Source organism: Cyprinus carpio, chromosome B23 (assembly GCF_018340385.1).
Source record: "Cyprinus carpio isolate SPL01 chromosome B23, ASM1834038v1, whole genome shotgun sequence".
NCBI lineage: Eukaryota > Metazoa > Chordata > Actinopteri > Cypriniformes > Cyprinidae > Cyprinus > Cyprinus carpio.
The window spans coordinates 19418626-19436202 of record NC_056619.1 but is presented as its reverse complement, the minus strand read 5'-3'; the positions used below and the strand labels follow the sequence as shown (position 1 = coordinate 19436202).

At 34.3% G+C, this 17577-nt stretch overlaps 1 protein-coding gene across 1 annotated transcript; it reads right to left on the bottom strand.

Annotated features, from left to right (window-relative positions):
* Positions 1 to 999: 999 nt before the first annotated feature.
* Positions 1000 to 12000, bottom strand: LOC109060499 (L-rhamnose-binding lectin CSL1-like). The gene is made up of 16 exons (XM_042750527.1): positions 11874 to 12000; positions 11764 to 11787; positions 11164 to 11214; positions 10837 to 10972; positions 10259 to 10368; positions 10050 to 10094; positions 9755 to 9875; positions 6624 to 6721; positions 3064 to 3123; positions 2933 to 2956; positions 2737 to 2793; positions 2529 to 2664; positions 2330 to 2439; positions 1794 to 1838; positions 1441 to 1561; positions 1000 to 1138 (listed from the first exon to the last, which is right to left on the bottom strand). Exons 1-16 carry the CDS (start codon positions 11902 to 11904, stop codon positions 1030 to 1032), a joined length of 1278 nt encoding a protein of 425 aa, XP_042606461.1. The 5' UTR covers positions 11905 to 12000; the 3' UTR covers positions 1000 to 1029.
* Between the last annotated feature and the right edge of the window lie 5577 nt (positions 12001 to 17577).

Genomic DNA, 17577 nt, shown 5'->3' with positions numbered 1-17577 from the left:
AATGAAAAAATATTTGACTTAATATTGTTTTCTATCTTTTTGTCTAAAGCCCAGCCATCTGAGGAGTGATGCTGAGTTTTGTTTCAGCCCCTGACGTCAAAGGCTGACCGTGTCTCCTCCTGGAACCTGGTTTCAAGTGGTGTCTTAGAGTGCTGATGAAATGAATCTAGCACCATTTGAAATCAGTGTTCTTGGGGTGGGAAATGCTGCACTTTGTAACTGGACAACTGACAACATTAATGCTAAACACAATTTATGATTGACTTCAAGACATGTCCTGTAACCAAGGTTGACCGATTTCTTTTGGTGTTCAGAGTCTTTTGGGGTTTCTAGCACCATTTGAAATCGGTTACAAATAATGACAAAATATTGAGTGAATACAATCATTCAAAACAAATCCGCAAGATAACAATATCAAAACTTTTTATTAAAAATGTACAACATCCAAAAAAATTAAATGTATTAATACAAATGTATCCAAAAAATTTTGTATTAAAATTATGTACAACACATCCATGCAAAAAACATTAAGGTAAAAACAAAAAGTGTCCTTATTAGTTCTTTTAAGTGCATCTAGCAGTGAGGTTGCGAATTGCAACCACGGCTCAGTCCCCCAGATCACCCCTAGAGAAGCTAACGTTATGCCGACACAGGTAAACATTACAGGTAAAAACAGCAAAGCAATGAGACAATTTTAAGCGGCATCTAGCAGTGAGGTTGCGAATTGCAAAAATTTAAGGTCTTTATACACCCTGAAAACATAGTTATGTATATTATCTTGCATTATTTAAGGTCTTTATACACCCTGAAAACATAGTTATGTATATTATCTTGCATTTCTGTAAATAGATCGTTGTAAATATTACACATGGCATATTTAAGTGTATGAAGTTAGACAGGTGATAACTTGTTACAATACAATAGTTCCACTAGATGGCATGCTTGTTTATATCTTGTGGTCAAACTCTGTTATACTGGAGAATTAGCTAAAACTAAAAAAAAGATTTATTTAGCAGGATACTCACAATATTATATGCAGCTGTACATCACTTCTAAGTATTTATGGACATCCGGACATGGATCAGAGCGGAATGAAGCATTTGAGGCATTTAATTGACAAGACTTCTTCCCATTGCAGCTGATAAGGTAAAATAAATATTTTAATTATGTTTACTTTATGCTGATGTTTTATTATTTATTATGCTGATATTGCTTAATTATGTCGATTGTTTATCTTTTATCACTCTTCAGTCTATTTTTCCTTATAATTAAATATCTAATCATAGTTTAATTATGTTTATTTGTTAAGTAGCTGTTTTAATTAGTGGTATAATGATGGGCTAAATGTTCATTATCCCTTATTATTTTGTGTACTGGTTCAAAAATAGATAAGATTGAATGTTTATGTTTGTTTGTGATCTAGTAGTGTTTCTGCTGTACCTGGAACGCAGGCTGCGGGTCTGAGGAGAGTAACAGTCTGGTGATGTTGCTAATTTATGAGGACAAGTTACAAGATCCCGCCGTCCGTAATTGGCATGATGAATCCAAATCACACCATTACCTTTAGAGAGATTAAAAAAAAAAACAGATGTGTGACATTTAGCTAATGTCCTGTTTTGGCAGAAATAGGTAAACACAGGAAAGAAAAATAAAAAGTGAATCGGTGTGCTGACAATGCACTAAAGCTTCATTAATCACTTGTGGAAGGAAAGCAGGCCCAAAGATTACAGATGATTGCTATGCCCAAGTTAACTGGATTGATAACAACATAGAAATGAACAGATGTATCTTACCACAGTCAATGAGACTTTGGCTGCCTTCACACGTGACACTTTTTCCTAGAATTATGTTGGAGAAACAAAAGGAACATAGGTCAATAATAAGCAACAACCAGTTCAAGATGAAAAAAAAAAAAAAGCTTTCAAAATGGTTAGTTTAGCACTTTATTCAGCCAGGACACATTAATTCCAAAACAGTTTCCACAAAAATATTAAGCAGAACAACGTTTTAACATAAATAGTGATAAAAAAAAAAAAATGTTTCATGAGCAGCAAATCAGCATATTACAATGATTTCTGAAGGATCACGTGACACTGAAGACCGAAGTAATGGCTGCTGAAAATGTAGCTTTGCCATCACAGTAATAAATTATGTATTAAAACAAAACAGACATTTTAAATTGTTATTTTTCACAATATTACAGTTTTACTGTAACAAAATAAATGCAGCCTTGGTGAGCAAAAGAGACTTCTTTCAAAAACATCTTACCCAACAAAAATCTTACCCACCCCAATTTTTGAATGATAGTGTGTATCAGTTATTGACTTACTAAATGGGAGACACAAATAGGAGACATCCAGGTATTTATGAGTCCCAACACAAGGGTCAGAGAAAACAGAGTTCAGTGCAGGAACAGAACAGCTCTTTCTTCCATCACATCTATATGAACACACACACAAAACGGTTTTGAGAAGAACTGCTGTTTAATACAGTGCTGTTGTTTCATTTGCTCTTAAAGAAGTGATTACCGTTTGGACATCACAGTGATGGATGTCTCTTGGAAGCAGTCAACGTTTGAGAGCTGATGAAATGATCTTCCAGTGGAGCATGTTGTGTGATCGGTTCGCCCATAGTTGGCTGTAATCACCTTTATGTATCCCCAATCTGACACATGAAACAACTTATCATAATAATTGCTGTGAATTTTAACAGTCTGTGTGAATGTTGATTACTCACCACAGCTGAGTGGAACAGAGCCACCTTCACACGAAAAATATCTTTTTGTGTCAACACCTGGAGAAAATAAAGCTGTTTAGGATGTCGTAAAGTATACAGCTGCTTATTAAAAAGCAATATTTTAGGGATTGTTTTGGATTTAAATGTGTTTCATATATGCTGCATTTATAAGCAAAACAACTCGATAAGGCCTTACCTTGTCGACACAGTAAAATTAGCACTGCAAAATCAGAGAAAACATTTTAAACATCTGTATATAACATTTTCAAATATGTCAAATTCTCATTGCAAGTCAATTAAATATATAAATGAAATAAACTGACTTACAGGAGATCAAGTTTAGATTTTGTGGCAGCATGTTGATATGTTTGAACACAAGGAAGTAACCTTACTATTTATAGAGATTAGGAGTATAAAAATTAACAACATTTCACTTAAGTGTGTCAAGCTCACTGTCAAAGTCTAATTGGCTCCAAATCAAAACATGCTAAATGTATTATTTTGTATTTTCTGAAGAAAAAGCCTGGTGTTATTATGTCGACCTAGTAAGTGTGCTATTACCTAATGCTAATTTACAGTAGATATTTGTTGGGCCATACATTTGAAATGTTGTGTGACCCAGTGACCACAGATTTTATGCAATCTTGATTATTTATCTGCATATGTTTTGATCATTTACTGTTTGAGCTTGATGATAAAAACAGCCTTCTCAAAAAACAGGCACACACTTTTTATTGGTATGCTTCTGCTGTATTACTGTACTTTATAAGTACTGTGATTACTAATACAGAGTATTAGTACAAATTTTAGATTTTCAGACTTTCATTTAGCAAATATTGCAATAATTTTGTGTGAATCATGTTTGAACAAAGAAAAAAGGCTTCTTCCCATCTACTCTTCATCACAGTTTTAAGGTTGTTTGCAGCTTTGCAGCATGGTTTACATAGTAAACAGCAAATCACAGGGGAGTGAATATTCTCAGACCAAAAATAAGATTAGCAGCATATTTAAAAAAAAATTAAAAAGAATGTTCATAAAGATTTTTTATTATTATTTATTTTTTGAAAATACAGCAGTTTGCACCATTTAATACAGTTTTAGGTTCCCCAAAGAACCTTTCAGTGAACAGTTATTATTTTGTTTTGTGAAGAACATTTAAAAAATCTAAAGACCCTTTTCACTATAAAGAACGTTTTGTGAAATGCAAATACAACAGAAGACTCCAGATCCAATCCCAGAGGAATCCAGCTCACTGGTATCCAGAGATCTGCTTGATAACGCGGCAACGTTGCGGTATTTCCCGGTTGATATTTTATAAAACTGAGCATTTATTCTGTGATTAATTAGTCAATAAGTGAAAACAATACAGAAAATGTTTTTTAAGGTGCTGTTACGTGAATGTTGACATTAGAACTGTGTTGCAATTGCTTTTTTAAACATTTTATATTATGTTATTAGCCTATCCTTACGTTGAGTTACATGCTTTACGTGAGCATTAATTAGCATGTTTTTATGTGCCACAATGATATGTTTTCTACGTGAATTTACGCTTTGATTTGAAAGAAAACAGCGCATCCTTGTATCTTGGCTAACACAGAAGAGTGTACGCAGTTTGCGTTCAGCAGTTGTTTTCCAAAATGGAGCTACGGTGATGTGGGGAGAGACAGAGGAGATGACTTGTTGAATAAAGTCGTTATTTTTGTTTTCATCTCGTACAAAAAGTATTCTCGTCGCTTCACAACGTTACAGTTGAATCACTGATGGCAGATGGACTATCCTGACGATGCTTTTCATACTTTTCTGGACCTTGACTGGGTATTTTACTTGGCAGTCTATGGGACAGTAACAAGCCTCCCGGTTTTCATCCAAAATATCTTCAATTGTGTTCCGAAGACAGTGAAGCTTTTACGGTTTCGGAATGACATGAGGGTAAGTGATTAATGACAAAAATTGTATATTTTATTTAATTTAACCTGAATATGTACTCTTAAAATGTAATTACTTATTTTTGTCATATTGTACTCCTGTTACTAGGACTATGATGAAGAAGAGATGTAAGAAGGCCTATTGACCGTGATCCCTGAGCTGAGGACTCTAGATGCATACCTAACTCACTGCATTTGATGCCACATCTACTGCAATAATTTTGGAAGGTACAATTGTATTGGATGATCTGGAAAATCCTCCCCAAGACATATGCCTGCTCTTTGGACTCATTTATAAATGATAGTATCCTCCAGTACTGAAGAACACCTTTGATTTCATTCAATGGCTGAACCTAGAATGCAATCTCTGAAAAATCATCTGATGTAGAAAGATGTCATTGGGGTTTTTTTTCTATTTATTTCCTGAGTGCAGTATGTGCAATTTTTCTTACAGTGTTAAATTGTTGATTTAAAAGCATGCCTAAAAAGTAAAGACTTGAAGTAACATTGTTTTATTTAACAAATAAATGTCCTATTGTTGTGCTAACAATCTGTTTTCTGTCTTTGTATTAACAACTTTAAGTTTTGAGTACAGTTTACTTGAGAAATTTAAGGCAATCAGTTTCCACACATTTTTCAAAATTTTGTTTGAGTTCTGTGCACTAAGCTTAACTTAAATCTCTAAGTTGGCTGAACTTGTCAAATTGAGTTACCAACACTCAAGTTTCCTGGTAGTCTATACAAATAAACAAGTTACCTATACAAAGTTGTACTAAGTTTTATCAACTCAAAAATTATGAACTAACTTGCTTGAGAAATTTGAGGCAATCAGTTTCCACAGGTTTTCCAAGTAAGTCAACTCATTACTTTTCACAGTGTAATCATTGGTTGTTCATATTATGTTTATCCACAGCCATACTTAAAAATCTATTAATATCACTGCATTAGAAAGTTAGCACTTTTTCAAGCAAAACAAATCACAAAAACATAATATATTTAAAAAGTATTGTCATTAAATCTAATTAGTCAGACAAAATGTCATGTCATATCATTGGTCAAAAATGCCATCAGTGTGTGTGGAGAGATTTTTCATTTTTGGATGGTGAATGAATTGTCTTGAAAAAAAGTGTAATGAAAGTGCTTTAGGGATTCTTAAGATTCCCTATGGTTTCTTTTATTAGTTTTTGCATAATTACTAATAATGCTGCTTAATTTGCAGTCTGACCATGCTGAAATGTTTATGTTCTAGGAAGGTCAAAAGGTGCTTTCAAACAACAGGCCTAATAGGCTTGTGTTGTCAAATCAGTATGTGTAATGAGGAAACCAAAGAATGGCAAGCAGAAAAAAATAGATCTAAGTTCTGGAACTTTAATAGGAAGAGCAAAATCAGAACCAGGAACAGTTTTATGTAACACCTGACACAGACACGTGGTAAACACAAGGGCTATACAGACTAACAGGACACACGTGGGAGACAATCAAGGGGAATCATTTAGAATATAAACTACAAAAGCACTACAAACTGGCACAGGAAACTCAGGAGAAAACAAGACAGGGAAAATATGAAAGTATGCAGATTACATGATTAGGAAGTGAAATTTTATGACATGCTTTACACCATTTTTTTGTGCAGTGCTTTTCCAATGCAAATTTAATACAATTGCTTTACAGGACATATGAATAGAGTTCATTTGTGTTTTCTCACTAGATCTTGATTGTTTTCCATTAATAAGGTTAGCAATCAGAATATGGTGCCGTTGTATTTCTTTTATGTTTTTTGTTTTTTTCTTTTTGACAACAAATTGTTGCTAACCTGACAGAAATCACCTTAAAATCCAAAAAAAAAAAAAAAAGTGCGAAAAGCACACGTAAACCGACACATGATCATTAAACATAGCAGCATCTAACACACACAAAACATATGAAATACATTTATGCGGCGGGATTATATACATTATATACAGCTGTACATCACTTCCAGATACTTAATAACACCATTACATGGATCGGTGTAGACAGAATTTGAAGCATTTAGTTGACAAGACTTCCTCCCATTGCACCTTATAAGTAAAAAAAAAAATAAAAAAAAAAATATGTCATTATTATCAACATAGTTTGCCATGTGTATCATTCTGCAGTGTTTCATGCACATAATCAAATAATTTAAAATCATATATGTATTTGGAGCACAAGATAATGACTGACTAAATGTATATTGTCCGTAGGAGTGGATGATAAAACCTTAATCTTATATCACAATATGATTTATTTGAATAAATTGAATAAAATAATTGAATTTAATAAAGTTAATAAAATACTCAAATTTAAAGAAGCATAGTGTTCACTGTATAAATTAAATATACATTTATGCTTATTAAAATTACACAAGTGCTTAATTCAGGAGCAGTGTGTGAGCAGTGTGTGATTTTGTTTGACACTGATGGGCTTTTCACACCTGAAATAATTAACCCTGGGTCATTCTAAACCATGTGTAAATAAAACCTGGGTTATCTTACTTCATGTTTGATTAGACCAACACACAGCATATGAAGTTTACATAAAGCTCATATACTACAGACTGTACTATCAAGGTTTCCAGAATGGACTTTTCTGACTACAAAATTAAGAATAAATCTATCTTTATTCCAATTTGCGTGTTTTTCATCATAATTTGACATTTTCCAATCATTTTGTTTATACAATGTACAACTTTTCCGTGACTGTGCAATACAGGGGCGTAGATCACAAAAGGGGGGGACTTATATATTAATAAATATAGATTTAAATTCAAATAGACAACATAGTCTGTGCATGATTTGATGTATTATTCGGACCCAGAATAAAGGCGAGATGAACATCATGGAGCGCTAAACACTCATGCAGTGTGTGTTTCATTCATGCTTGAAGCCAGAGGGCGCCCTCGCGCAGAAAAGGAAATCCCTAATAGACAAAAGCGTCCAGCTATCGCTGTATAAAAACAGCTTTCACTGAAAAACAGAAACGTTTGGAAACATGAAGACGCTGAACGTGCGATTGCGACAATATACGGTTTATTTGTGTTTTTCAAGTCATCTCCAGGTAATAAATAATATGAACAATGCAGTGCTAATTGACACAGCATTTCTTACGGCTATAGAAACTATTCTGCCTTATTATGTGATATAAAAAGGGTTTGTAGTATATAAACAAATCATCATTATTGGTTATTGTCCAGCAGTGTATCTGATTTCTAAGCAAATTAAAAGCTAGAAATAAGAGAAAAATTAAAGTTGCATATACATTACTAGTGTAACGTTTTTGAACCGTAAGATTGTTTATGTTTTTTAAAGAATTATCTTCTGCTCACCAAGCCTGCACTTATTTGATCCAAAGTAGCCTACAGCAAAACAGTACAATTTTGAAATATTTTATAATAACTGTTTTCTATTTGAATATATTTTAAAATGTAATTTATTGTAATTTCAAAGCTAATTTTTTAGCATCATGACTCCAGTCACACAATCCTCCAGAAATCATTCTGATATTCTGATTTTCTGCTCAGAAGAACATTTATTATTATTGTAATGTTGAAAACAGCTGAGTGGAATTTTTTTCAGGTTCCTTTGATGAATAGAAAGGTCAGAAGAACAGCATTTATCTGAAATAGAAATCTTTTGTAACATTATAAATGTCTTCATCATCACTTTTGATCAATTTAAAGTATCCTTGCTAAATAAAGGTATTAATTTCTATAATTTATTTTCCAAAATAAAAAAATAAATAAAATGCGTTTGAATGGTATAGTGCATGTTACAAAAGCTTTTTATTTCAGATAAATACTGATCTTTGGATCCTTCTATTCATCAAATAATCCTGAAAAAAAAAATGTACTCAGCTGTTTTAAATATTGACAATAATAACAATTAAAAAAGGTTTCTTGAGCAGCAAATTATTTCTGAAGGATCATGTGACACTTAAGACTGGAGTAATGATGCTGAAAATTCAAATTACATTTTAAAATATGTTCATATGTTCAAACATCTCTGTCCCCCTCACTTCTGAAATGATGGTTATGCCCCTGCATTTGAATATAAGGCACAAGATTGGATCTCTGTTACTTAGCATCTAGTCATAACATTCTAAAATTACAGACCTTATGTACCAGAGAAGCATGCATCCTTCTTTAAAATTCTGTCTTTGAACTTCCGTTATTACGATTGCTCTATGGCATCACTGTTAAACAGTAATAGCTGAAGTGCATTTACTTTACGAAAGGTATCATGGCCATTGTAATGTTCCAAACGGAACATGTCATAACAAATGTCAGTAGACTGGGAAGATGTTAAAACGAGGAGTTCAAATTTGTACGACCTTACCTTCCCACCTCTGGATATACGAACAGAAGACAGCAGACAACAAGTGAGGTGCTAAAAAGGAGTGGAGCTACATAAGGTCTATTTAAGTTTGGCATCACAATGCGATTTTAAGAATGATGATAATCTGGGGTTAAGCGCAGTGTAAGAAGCCCTTCAGCATTAGGTATATTAGGCTCCTGTCACTTTAAGACCTCAAGCACAAATCCAGTATACCGACACACATACGATTTTCCTCCAGCTGTTTGCATTTACTTAAGGCATAATTGACTGCGTCCACATGAGTACTTGCTGAAATGGGCATTTTAATACATAGGTCTGTGTATTTAACCATTCAAGCACAATAAGACAGCAAAAAAAATTTAGTTGAGTACTCGCGTGCTATGTGAGTGGCATTATGTGTGCACACACAAAAATAATGTGCATGTCTGACTCAACTGTTTTCTCACTGCTTACTTCACTTAAATGGTTTAATCACTTGAGAATCACTTGATATTAAACCATAAGGCTTAAAAACAAATGCAAATAATACACTTTTGTGATGGCGCAGAACTACAACATCATGTGAGCATAAACACAATAGAGATGGTAATCCAAAATGTCTAGTGGTATATCATCCACCCCTAAATGTTCCTTATGTATATTTTGCATATTGTATCTAACTGAAGATTGAACGGTTATGTGTGTGTATGTGATTTGATGTCTTATGTGTCTCTATATGAAGTGTATCTGCTGTAGTACCTGGAACGCAGGCTGCGGGTCTGAGGAGAGTAACAGTGTGGTGATTTTGCTAATTTATGAGGGCAGGTTACAAGATCCCGCCGTCCGTAATTGGCATGATAAACAGAAATAACACCAGTATCTTTGAAACAAAAACAGCACATTTCAAAACAGTAATTAGTGCCACCATTAACTGTTGATAGACTGATCCATTCAAAATAATTTGGACATCAGGTCCTGTCATGAAGAACTAAACAAATGCAGTACCTTTTCAGCATAGAAAAAAACTTATACAGAAAGACAAGATAAATCTTACCACAGACAATGACGCTTTGGGTATTTTCACAGGTTACACTTCTTTCTAGAATTAGTTTCAGGGAAAATGGGAACAAAATGAGAAGAGAAATCAATATTAACAGTAACTACAAGTTCTAGATGTGTATAGAAAAAAAACATTTAGGAATTTAATTATTAATAATCAGCTTCAAAATTTAGGATGTGCATTTTATTAAACAACTGGCTTACTTGCTGGAATACAGTCATAAGATACATCCAGGTATTTAAAAGTCCCACGACAAGGATCAGAGAAAACTGAGTTCACTGCAGGAACAGAACAGCTCTTTCTTCCATCACACCTGTTTCATGGACAGACAATGACAAATATTAGGGAATAGCTTTAATATACTACAGACAAAAAATTGTATCTGTAGCAAAATTATGACTTACACTTTATTTCGATAGTCCACTTTAGACATTCTACTAACAATAAGTAACTTTGCAACTACATGTCAACTAGCAGTTAGTAGAGTTTTAGTAGACTGTCTGCTTAATATCTATAAACACTTTCTTTGTCAACTTATACTTACCCTAAACCTACCCCAACACTAACCCTAAACCTACCCTAACAGTCTACTCTGAGAGTTAATAGACATGTAGTTGCAAATGAATGAGAATTAGTTCACATGTAGTTACAAAGTTACTTATAGTTAGTAGAATGTCTGAAGTGAACTATCAAAATAAAGTGTAACCAAATTATGCATAAAATGGAATTGTTATCATAAACATTTTTTTTTCTTCTTTTCTCTCCTGTATGTCAATCCTACCGAGCAGACATTGTATGGAGGGATGTTTCTTGAAAACAGTGCTTATTTGAGATCTCATTAGCTGGTCTCCCACTAACGCATGTTGTGTAATCAGTCCTCCCGTAGTTGGCTTCAAGGACCTTTATGAATCCCAAATCTGACACATGTAATAAAAAAAAAAAAACAACAACCTGAGAATTGTGGTAATTGTGGCATGGTGCACATAGTTTGAGTACAGGCTCCTTCTTATCTTGTTATCCTCTCTTCTATTCCATTGTTTCCTGTTTTACTGTCTTATTTGGGCACCAAAGGCCAAGAAATTAACTTAGAAATTACTGAATTACTCACCACAGCTGAGGAAAGCAGATCCTCCTTCACAGATCAATGTTCTTTTTGCTTCTATTTATGCAGAGAGGAAACACTGTGTTTAGGTGAGATTATAAAATTACATGAAATTAGCCTAAATAATGTTTTGTTTGTTTGTTTGTTTAAAGTGCCCCTATTATGGAGTTTTGAAAATTACCTTTCATGCAGTGTGTAACACAGCTCTAAGTGAATGAAAACATCCTACAAAATTTTTAATCTGAAAGTGCACCGTGTATAAAGTTATTGTCTCTCAAAAAAAAAAAAAGAAGAGTAGACTCTGAATCATTGAAATGAGTCGTTTTATAAAAAACGAATCCCAAGCCATTTCATGTTAATGTCAGCATGAAACATTAGCATATTGCCCACCCACTTTTTAACATTTATTCTTTGCCACTAGGTAGCTAAAAATAGCTGTTTTCCTACCCGGTAAAGCAGCACTGCGCTCACAAAACAGTACAGGCATGATGAAATGGAAATGAAATCGACCAATCGGACCAATGTATAACCAATCGAACATTTCATAACCCATAATAGCAGCACTTTAATGAGAATGTGCAGTATTCAGCCAGTTGCCATTCTTACCATGTTGACAAAGAAACAGCAACACTGAAAATCAAAATCAAATAGAAACAAAATGAAAAACTAAAAATTAGAAATCAATCAAGCTGAATTGGTTCTAAATCAATACTTACAAATGATCCAGCTTAGCTTTTGCACCAGCATGTTGAATGTGTGAACAGAAGGAAAACTCTAGAATTCTCATAAGAAGACACATGTGCACATTCTATTTATATCAAATTTGTTTACTGTAGATAACAAATGCGGAAATGGGAGTTGAGAATCTCAGAACTTTTAAAAATCCATATGTAGCTATAAAAATTAACCACACTTCTGTTGATCATTAAATTAGCTGACTGTACACAATGTTTTATGATGTTTTGTATCCTATTTTACTGCTTTGTTTTGATCATATGTTCAGTCACTTATGAAGTGTCCTGAAAATATCTGGAAAAGTTTTTCTGTTTGGTGCATTCACACTAACAGAGCTATCCCTTCACCCTGTTCTGTGCTCATCCCGGACGGTCCCGTAAAGTGTTTCACAATCCTTATTCTGGAGACTCAAACATATTTTCTAACTCCTTCTTCTGTTGAAGTCGAAGTATCACCTCTAGGGAAAATGATAAATGTGATGTTACATTTTCTGAAGAAAATATAAATTTTATTGTGTATTGAGTCAAGGGCCAAGGAAATTCATATTAATAATACCAGAAAGCCAATTCAGATTGCTGCAAGGAAAATATAAGTATTATGGTTAAAACTCACATGACTCTATTAATAACTGTAATAAATGTAAGAATTATTTTCTTATGCTTGCCATTTTTATCAGTAGATATAATTTTGTGGTCTTTGGTTGGTCATGAAGTGTTTTATGAACCAGGAAATCTCATGTTATATCCTTACGGTCTTGAGTTTTGAGCATTCCTCATTATTTATTTGCATACATTTGCATATACTACTACTTTATAAACATACAACTGGCCATCCATTTCTTATTGTTCTAATTAATAATATATATTTAATTATATATAGTAACATTTGCATCAACCCATTAAATGCTACTGTAATAAGCTGTGCCATGTCATATGATTGTTCAAAGCACATCATTGTGTGTGAAGCTGACAGATTTCATTTCAACTGCAATTTTTTTGTATAGTACTTTTTGTAATAAACATGAATTCAAAGAATCATTAAAAGAAAACAGAAACAGAAATAACAGTGCTAAAGAAAGGATGTGCTGCTTCTGCTCTTCCAGGCTGTTTCCTGGATTGATGTAGATCATGCTCTGTGACACTGCCGCAGAAATCAAACATTGTGGCATTGTAGTTTTCATAGAGATTCTGAGTCAAAGTATACAATGAACCAACTTTGTAAAGGTGCTTAAAATCAGGATCAGCCCTCAGGGAAAATAATTACTTGTCAAAACTTATCAAAAACTGCTGTTTGTGTTCTCACTATTCTTATTTGTAAAGAGATCAGTAATTAAAGATCAAGAGAACATATATGTTTTTAATCACAAACATTTTTATTCATATAAATGTCACTTGCAGAGAAGACCAAATTTGAAGCATCTAGATAACAAGACCTCTTTCATTGTACCTTACAAAGAATCTTATTACGTTGTTCATTTTACATTGTGTGATTTACATTGTGTGATTGTTAAGGAAAGTAACAGTTGCTAATGAGGGCAGGTTACAAGATCCCGCTGTCTATAGTTTGCAAATAACACCGAAACACAAAAACGTTATTATGATATTGATGATAATAATTTCATGTGTGATGGCTAACCATCACATCTAAAATGACATATTAATGCTAGAGGTCGACCGATATGAGTTTTTCTCTGGCCGATGCCGATATTTAGAAATCAGGGCAGCCGATATTTGATGCTGATTTTTTGGGCCGATATGTTTGGCCGATTTACTTTTTCTTTTTTCCCCTTCATCTCATAAAAGAGAGTTTGAGTTAATGTTTACTGCAGGGTACAAGATAGTTATAGTAGTAGTAGTAGTAGCCTAATTCATAGTAATAATACAAAACTTAAGCACCTTCTCAAAACCTTTCTGAAGCATGCTTTTTGTATTTGCTGACAGACACCAGTGTTTCCCATAGACTTGCAAATGCAAATTCATTCTCTGCCAGCAAGAGGCGATGTTTAAGTGGGAGATATACCGGTTTCCCTGGTAATGGCTGTAATCAAATAAGCACTGTGCTCACAAACGCTACTTTATCAGGCATTAACGTTACAGGAAAGAAGAAATGAAAATGACATCAAAGCTTCTCTGAAGACGGTCGGTTCTTTTCAAAGACACATTCATATAAAAATATCTGTGCTGCATTTTAATTTTGAAATGTGCAGTGCTTAGTTTATTCAAGGAAGAATAAGCCTTTTGGAAAATCCATTTGTGGTGGTCTGTTTTGATATAGTGACGAGCCGCCACAAATAAATTAATGTATGGGAAACACTGGAAACTGCTATAAGTCAATTGGCCATAATCTAAGTGATAAAAATAAAAGTTTACTCATATTACACAGCCTACAGCTCATGAGCGATAACATCGTGGACTGGAGGCTGTCGGACCCACAGACACATTTACTGAAGAAGTTAACAGTTACTGAAGTTAACATGCACATTATAGTCAGCCCAGAAGTTCATTTTCTCTTGACATATCAACCTGCTGTAACTTTGAGCATTGTACATGGCTCTAAAGCATTTCTTGCCACTCCTTGCAGGCCACAATGTCTTAGTTCGGTCGGACAATACCTCAACAGTCTTCCATCTGAACCACCAGGGTTGCACAAAATCCCGCAAGTCTCTACAGCTAACTCAGAAGATTCTGACATGGTGTCAGCTACGACTTGCTTTGCTGAGGGCGGCTTATATTTCAGGGGCATGCAACTAGACAGCAGATGCTCTCTCCAGGAATCGGCTTCATCCAGATGTAGTGCAGGAGATCTAGTTTGGAAGAGCTAAGGTAGATCTTTTTGCTTCAGAGATGACCGCTCACTGATGCTTATGGTTTGCAAGGACAGAATGGCCGAAATGCCTTGTTTCCCCCTATTCCTCTGTTATGGGAGGCATTAAACACGATCTCCCTGTGCAAGCACAGCATGTTGCTCATGGCACCATGATGGCCAGCCAGACCGTGGTTTTATTGTTACTGAAACTTCTGATTGGCAAACCCTGGAGGCTTCCCTCTGGAAGGACCCTCTCGCCCAGATGGATGGCAACATTTGGCACCTGGATCCGGCTCACCTACAGCTTTGGGTCTGCGCAACTGGGTTAAACCCTTCTCTGGATCACTGCGATCCTGCAGTTCTTCACACCATCTGCAATGCAGGGCTTCTTCCACACAACGGCTATATGATTGCCATTGAAAGCTGTTTTCCTCAAGGTGTCAGGTTCATAGGATCGTTCCTGTGATGTGTGACATTTCAAAGTCCTGAGCTTTCTTCAACAATTGCTGGATGAAGGCAAGGCGGCTTCCACATTGAAAGTGTATGTCGCTGCAATTTCTGCACATCATGTTCTTCTCTTGGGTCTCACAGTCTTGTCTGCAGTTTTCTGAAGGGTGCACAGTGTTTAAAGTCTGCTCGAAATCCTCATTTTCCTGTGTGAGACTTGACACTTGTGCTTGCATTCTTTTGTTTGTTTCAGTCTGAGTGTTTACAGAGCATTGACATAAAATGGATGTCTTTTATTACCCATTGCTTCCGCAAAGCATGACAGAGAGCTACATGCACTGTTGGTTACTGACTTTCTTTGGTTTGGAGTGGTTCTGCGACCTAATCCTTTTATTCTTCTTAAGGTCCTTCTTCCTCAGTTTTTAAATCAGAGCGTTGAGCTGGCCTCTTTTCAGACTACTTCGGGGCCTGATGAGAAATCAGAATGCTTAACTTTTGTGTCCTGTTTGTGTCTTGAGATGTTATGTAGAGACCACTGCTTGACTCAAACAAACTGACCAGTTGTTTGTCTGCTACTGTGGTGTGAAGAAGGGTATGGGCATCTCCATGCACCTTTGCCAGGTTTTATAAGGTCTATGTGAAATGTTAAGCTCGATATTCAAAGGTGAAAACTTATTATGACACTAGCGTTTTGTTTTAGGCAAAGTTAGCAGACAATATTTCTTAAGAAATCTGAATTTTATATCCAAGTAAAGAGAGTTTTGCAAAAAATAAAATATAATAATTTGTCTTTGTGTAAAACACTTGCAAATAATATTACACATCATTGGTTGTTTATACTAGGCTACATGTATCTACAGCCACATTTAAAGATGTCACTGCATTGCATAAAAGGCCAAAGTGACTTTCAAACAACAGGCCTAAGAAGCAGGGCTCTAGACAGATCCTTCAAATTCTGCACAGAATTCTCTGTTATAAACAGATGCTGGTGTAGAAATCCAGAGGTAGTGGTGTTAACTATAATCATGGTGTTTTGGCAGAAACAGTCAAATGTTCTTATTTAATTTCAGGGTTTGTACAACCTTCTGATAGAAAAATTCAAGCACTTTTCAATGACTTTAAAGTATTTCAAACTATTTTCAGAACTTTAAAGCTCTAAAAAATTATCCAATTTAAATGTTTCTTTTAATGGGATGACCAAAATATGACCATTGTGATGTATATATATAAAATTACACAGTAGAAAGCAGCAGAGGAGCACTTGTTGTCTTATTAGTCATTCATTTCCACTTATTAAGCTTTATATTACTGTGGCAAGAATGAGGTAGTGGTCCCTTTAAGGGCTGGGCAAGGGATTTTGAAGTTCTTACAATATTGTATAAGACAGCATTTGATATTGCCGTTTGAGAAGCATTTCAGGAGTTGGAAGAACTGCCTGCATGCTTAAATGTGTCAAGTATAAGCTTGCGCTTGATTTTTTTCTGACAAGTGTATCTGCATTCTCAAACATGCCTCTTAAATCGCCTGTGATTTAGGCCTAACCTTACCCAAAAGAAGTATACTTCAAGTTTATTTTATTAAGTATACTTAAGTAAAGTTCAAGTATATTTTAAAGAATACTTTATGGAGTAAGTATACAGATATCAGTATAATTGTAAGTGCTCTATTTCAGTACTCCTTGAGACTAAATTGGCCCATTTTCTAGTATATAAAAGTACACTTTTAAGTATACTTTAAGTATAACAGTATTAAACTTTGAGTACACAACTAGTTTACCTCTATGTTTTTAGTTTGTACTGCAACAATACTAAAAGTGAACTTAAAGTTATACTCTTAGTTTACTAATTAAATAACTGTAGCATTTTAAGTACACTTTGAAGTATAGTCTCAGTAAACTAAACTACTAATTCAGTAGTTTTATACTGCAAGTATACTCGTAAGTTTTCTCTAAGTGAACTTTATATAATACTTTAAGTATACTACTATATCCATGTTTATTAATTTGTATATATATATTTTAAATGAAAATCTGAACAAACAAAACATCAAAAAAAGAATAGGGAATCTGCTTGTATACAGTAACATTTTATTCTAGCTTCGTGCATTTTTTTTTTTATAAACACTTGAATGTGGGTACGTTTTTTTTTTTTTTAAATAAATAAATAAATAAATAAACAACATTTTAAACAAAAAGCTGGAAAAAAAAAACATGAATTGGATTCAAAATGATAATCAAAATTTAGATGAGTCGATCAACACCCCAAAGCTTGAGAATCATTATTACCTCTTCATGGGTCAACATTTTATTCCATAATGTTACACAGTTTTGCTGCTGTTTTATGTCTGTTGATCATGTTTGATTATTTGTAGTCTCGCGTAGCCAGACCTTCAGACTGACAGCTGAAGGTCTGGAATTCATGGCAGTTTTCTTTG